The sequence below is a fragment of the Ranitomeya variabilis genome, chromosome 6 (assembly GCF_051348905.1).
Source record: "Ranitomeya variabilis isolate aRanVar5 chromosome 6, aRanVar5.hap1, whole genome shotgun sequence".
NCBI lineage: Eukaryota > Metazoa > Chordata > Amphibia > Anura > Dendrobatidae > Ranitomeya > Ranitomeya variabilis.
In genome coordinates, this window is record NC_135237.1 from 467,748,213 (window position 1) to 467,754,212 (window position 6,000).

Sequence of the window (6,000 nt, forward strand, 5' to 3'; positions counted from 1 at the left end):
TTGTACAGCTTTTGTGACTTGTCTATGCAGTAAAGGGGAGCTCTAAGATCTGCCCACTTCCCATAGCCCAGTGATTAACTCCAATAGTAAAAGAATGAGGTTCTATTAGGCGCTGTCAGCTTCTATTATCAGAATGCGTGGAGCTTGATTCTTTTCTCAAGTTAGCCTATTTAACAGCTCCGAAAAGTAAAAACAAGAGAATCCATTAAAGCCGGCATCACACTGGCGTTTTAAACGGCCGAGTGCAATGCGATAAAAAATCGCATTGCACTCGGACCAATGTTAACATATGGGGCATATCCCAGCAGCCGACTGTTTGTCTGCCGTTTTCTTCGGTCCGAGACAATGGCAGCATGCCAAACTCTCGGCTCACTCGCACCCATAAAAGACCAAGGGGTGCGAGTGAGACAACGCACATCACTTGGATATCATCCCAGTGATGTGCGTTATAACGGACCCCAGCAATGGAGGAGATGGAGAAATTCATTTCTCCGCCTCCTCCGCAGCTGTGCTCCGATCCTCCCTGTGCGAGAGAATCGGAGCACAGACGCATGTCACTCGGCTCCTGCTCTGCTGCGAGAAGGAGCCGAGTGTCATTAGCATATCGCATCCGATGCTCTCGCATCGGATGCAATATGCCAGTGTGACGCCGGCCTAAAATTTAAACTATTACAAGTACTAATACAAAGACATTTTTAAATTAGAAACAAGGTTTTGATCAAGCAGAAGACTTGGTAGGTACTATTCAAGTCTATAGTATGTGATCATAGATCGTAAACATGTGTTCATGCAAACAGTGATGAAATGTTACCGTTGGAGCAATAGATAACGATACTGCTATTCACATTTCCTATCTGTCAGTCGCAACATTTCTAGCTAACGAACAAGTTATGTCATGTCCTGTAGTCACTAAACTGCTGTACACAGTTCTCAGTGAGTCATGTTCTATAGATTAGTTCTTCCAAGCTCAACTAACGAAATCCTGTGATGTCACATGAGACGCCTCAGCTATTCTCCATAGGTCTGCTGTGTGTCTTCACGGAAATAGGAGTAGATGCGATGCCTGATGCTTACACTGATATAGGAGTAGATGATGTGCCTGCTGCTTACACTAATATAGGAGTAGATGCTGTGCCTGCTGCTTACACTGATATAGGAGTAGATGCTGTGCCTGCTGCTTACACTGATATAGGAATAGATGCTGTGCCTGCTGCTTACACTGATATAGCAGTAGATGCTGTGCCTTTTGCTTTCACTGATATAGGAGTAGATGCGGTGCATGATGCTTACACTGATATAGGAGTAGATGCTGTGCCTGCTGCTAACACTGATATAGGAGTAGATGCGGTGCCTGATGCTTACACGAATATAGGAGTAAATGCTGTGCCTTTTGTTTTCACTGATATAGGAGTAGATGCTGTGCCTGCTGCTTACACTGATATAGGAGTAGATGCTGTGCCTGCTGCTAACACTGATATAGGAGTAGATGTTGTGCCTGCTGCTTATACTGATATAGAAGTAGATGCGGTGCCTGATGCTTACACGGATAAAGGAATAGATGCTGGGCCTTTTGCTTTCACTGATAAAGGAGTAGTGCTGTGCCTGCTGCTTACACTGATATAGGAGTAGATGCTGTGCCTGTTGCTTTCACTGATATAAGAGTAGATGCTGTGCCTGCTGCTTACACTGATATAGGAGTAGATGCTGTGCCTGCTGCTTACACTGATATAGGAGTAGATGCTGTGCCTTTTGCTTTCACTCATATAGGAGTAGATGCGGTGCCTGCTGCTTACACTGATATAGGAGTAGATGCTCTGCCTGCAGCTTGCACTGACATAGGAGTAGATGCTGTGCCTGCTGCTTACACTGATATAGGAGTAGATGCTGTGCCTGCTGCTTACACTGATATAGGAGTAGATCCTGTGCCTGCTGCTTACACTGATATAGGAATAGATGCGGTGCCTGCTGCTTACACTGATATAGGATTAGATGCTGTGCCTGCTGCTTACACTGATATAGGAGTAGATACTGTGCCTGATTCTTACATGGATATGGGAGTAGATGCTGTGCCTGATGCTTACACTGATATAGGAGTAGATCCTGTGCCTGCTGCTGCTTACACTGATATAGGAGTAGATGCTCTGCCTGCAGCTTGCACTGACATAGGAGTAGATGCTGTGCCTGCTGCTTACACTGATACAGGAGTAGATGCTGTGCCTTTTGCTTTCACTGATATAGGAGTAGATGCGGTGCCTGCTGCTTACACTGATATAGGAGTAGATGCGGTGCCTGCTGCTTACACTGATATAGGAGTAGATGCTGTGCCTGCTGCTTACACTGATATAGGAGTAGATGCTGTGCCTCCTGCTTACACTGATATATGAGTAGATGCTGTGCCTCCTGCTTACACTGATATAGGAGTAGATGCTCTGCCTGCTGCTTACACATATATGGGAGTAGATGCTGTGCCTGCTGCTTACACTGATACAGGAGTAGATGCTGTGCCTTTTGCTTACACTGATATAGGAGTAGATGCGGTGCCTGATGCTTACACTGATATAGGAGTAGATGCTGTGCCTGCTGCTTACACTGATACAGGAGTAGATGCTGTGCCTTTTGCTTTCACTGATATAGGAGTAGATGCGGTGCCTGCTGCTTACACTGATATAGGAGTAGATGCGGTGCCTGCTGCTTACACTGATATAGGAGTAGATGCTGTGCCTGCTGCTTACACTGATATAGGAGTAGATGCTGTGCCTCCTGCTTACACTGATATATGAGTAGATGCTGTGCCTCCTGCTTACACTGATATAGGAGTAGATGCTCTGCCTGCTGCTTACACATATATGGGAGTAGATGCTGTGCCTGCTGCTTACACTGATACAGGAGTAGATGCTGTGCCTTTTGCTTTCACTGATATAGGAGTAGATGCGGTGCCTGATGCTTACACTGATGACGTTTCTATTTTGGTATCCCAGCACGCACTGGGGATTAGCAAACAAAATGTCATCATGAAGTTGGTAAAAAACAAAAATATAGCAGATTAGTGAGAGAATCGTGGGAAATATTTTTTTAAGTATATTAGAATAGCAATTAGATTAATAAATTAAGTAAATAAATAAACACTTAAGAGTAAATCAGTGTTAGTTTCTTTTGGACCACACCTTTGACCATACTGTGGGCATGAGTCCCTTTAAGTAACATAGTGAACATAGTAAAACAGAGATTGACCATGTGCAAATGTAATGAAAATGTATCCAAAGAGCCACAACCAAACCATAGCATATTATATGGCATGTAATCATTTTTGTGAAACTAGTTTTATCGTATGGTTGAAACAGTGGGATTTGTCTCCCAAATTCCACAATGCCCTGGTAATTTACTATTGTGCACTAGAGGTGTCTGTTCACATAACGATTGTTTAACTGATATAACAGTATACTTATAAACTGGCTTTATTCCTATGAAATCAATGAAATAATCATTTTATACAACCTTGTATGGCTCATCTCTGGATTGGATGTATCCAGTGCTTTAATATAGGGCAAGGACCACTATAGTAACAGGACTCTATACTAGGTCTCATGTCGAATTACCAATTGTGGGGGACTTATTATTATATTACTTGACTGCTGATGTGATAGACAGGGTTACATTTTTTCATTACTAACTAGTAACACTACTGTATATAAATAATACACAGTGTCATACCGAGCAAATTCTAAAGGTATGTGAACAATGCAGAATCAGCTCATTCTGGCGTCATGGCCACTGTACAAAACCAATGCAGGTCTGGTTTCCGAACTGATAGCAGATAACAATCCTCTGCCAACTTGCATTGCTTCTTACTTGGATCCTCCTTCCAATTTATGTCATTGTCAAGGGTTCTCTAACCTTGAAATGAAACAAGATTGGGCTTCCGATATATTTCCGCAGCTGCTGCAGACCCTCTTTTTGTCAATTAATGCACACATCTATTTAGAAAAAAAGCTCTTATTCATTTCTCCCAGACGTTCTCTAGATGCTGTGCACAATAACTTTTAATGCTTGCACAGGCTGTCGGAGAATATCTATGTTAAATGTTTTTAAAAAAAAGTTAAAAGTTTTTTATTTAGTGGAACAATTTATTAGTAATTTCATATATTAATGCAAGTGAAGATTTGTGCTCATAAAAGCACTATTGGTCCATTTGGTACAGATCTATTATACGTCAGCCATCTAAATCTGTAGGGTCACACCTAACCTCTACATCAGAGGTGTCAAACTGCATTCCTCGAGGGCTGCCTACATTACAGATTTAGGCTGCACGGCACACTATAGTGTGGAGATTTTCCCCTGATTAATGATAGGGCCGCGCATACTGATTCATAATATGCTGTGTTCATTAAAAGGTAGATTTCTACATATATAATTAATGCAAACACGTATAGACACAGTCTTCCACAGGCAATACAGTACCTCTGGTTAATTACTGCTTTCCATTTTCTGTATCCCATAATAGTATATTGCTATGTCCCAGTGTCTGCAGGATAATATCCGCTTTCACGACATTCACTATAATTAAGTTTTTGTTTGCATTTTTCTGCTCAGGTCACTGTGAGACTTTTGCGCTCGTGAATTTGACCCCTTGGATTACGCTGCGAATGCAACACATTTGTGAAACTGTAAACACTACATTATTTCCTGGTTAAGGGAAACAAAACCACAGCCTGACATGTCGAGAAATGAGACGTAAAAGATGCAGGGTGTCACTTCCATACAATGTAAACACTTACCTTCTTCTTTTTAGCAAAAATGCCAGGAAAAAGGAAACAAGTATTGAAACCCCAATGATAAACTGGAGGTCGTAAGTCATGGTGCTGGAAAACTTCAGCTCTGGCTGCTCCCCAGACTGCACTTCTGTAACAGATGCACACTTCACTCTGATACTATATAGTCTCAGCACAAAACTTTCTCCTGTACTCTGTCTAGGGGCGTGGAAAAGAAACTGGCTCCGTGACAGCAACCCCTCCCAGGCCATGATCCCTGCTCCATGAAAAGACTGTCAACATAAGAAATTCCATTCCATGCATGTAACTAATTTATATGATGCCTGTCAGGAAGGGGTCTTGTTAGGAAAGAACAAAAACTCTCTGAGGACCTAGCAGACTAGAGAATTCTGGGACCTGTAGTCTCAAGGACCCTGAAGTCTCTGAGGTTGCCCACCTCTGGAATAGTGTGCTTTCACTTTAATCTTACCGGTGTTATTAGGAGACACATGTATCACGTGATACTTTTCTTGTTTTACACACGCATAAAAATATTTTCGGCTTCATCCATTTAATCAATTAACCCTTTAATAAAGCAGTATATTTTTTCCTGAATTACGCAGTACATAGTGATGAGCGAACGTGCTCGGATAAGTTGTTATCCGAGCATGCTGGTGTGCTAATCGAGTGACTTCGGCGTGCTCAAAAATTATGTTTGAGTCCCCACGGCTGCATGTCTTGCGGCTGTTAGACAGCTGCAACACATGCAGAGATTGTCTGTTAGGCAATCACTGTAATCATACTGACTCAAAGAATAACCACTGCCATATCAATTTTGCAACACGCGGAACAGCATAAAAAAATGAAAAAATTCCTGAATTGCTGGTTTTTGTTCATTCTGCCTCCCGAAAATTGAAATAGAAAGCAATCACAAAAGTCATGTGTCTGAAAATGGTATCAATAAAAATGTCAACTAGTCCAGCAAAAAACAAGCCCTCACATGACTCTGTCAGCAGAAATATAGAAAATTATAGCTCTCAAAATATGGTGATGCAAAAAATAGAAACTGTCTTTTAGTGTGCGGCAGCAGCCAAACATAAAAACCCAATACAAATCTGGTATCGTTGCAATCACACCGACCCGAAGAATAAAGTTGCCTAATCACTTATACCACACGAGGAGCGGCATAAAAAATAAATAAAACCAATTCTTCACCTGCTGTTTTGCTCATTCTGCCTCCCAAAGATCGCAG

The 6,000-nt window shown here is 42.0% G+C and overlaps 1 protein-coding gene across 1 annotated transcript in view; it reads right to left on the bottom strand.

Annotated features, from left to right (window-relative positions):
* The window catches only part of CYP7B1 (cytochrome P450 family 7 subfamily B member 1), a 316,577-nt gene extending 311,643 nt beyond the window's left edge, over positions 1 to 4,934 (bottom strand). The window contains exon 1 of the mRNA XM_077270580.1: positions 4,776 to 4,934. Within this exon, the coding sequence (XP_077126695.1) occupies positions 4,776 to 4,855 (80 nt within the window). The 5' untranslated portion in view covers positions 4,856 to 4,934. The remainder of the gene's footprint in view (positions 1 to 4,775) is intronic.
* Between the last annotated feature and the right edge of the window lie 1,066 nt (positions 4,935 to 6,000).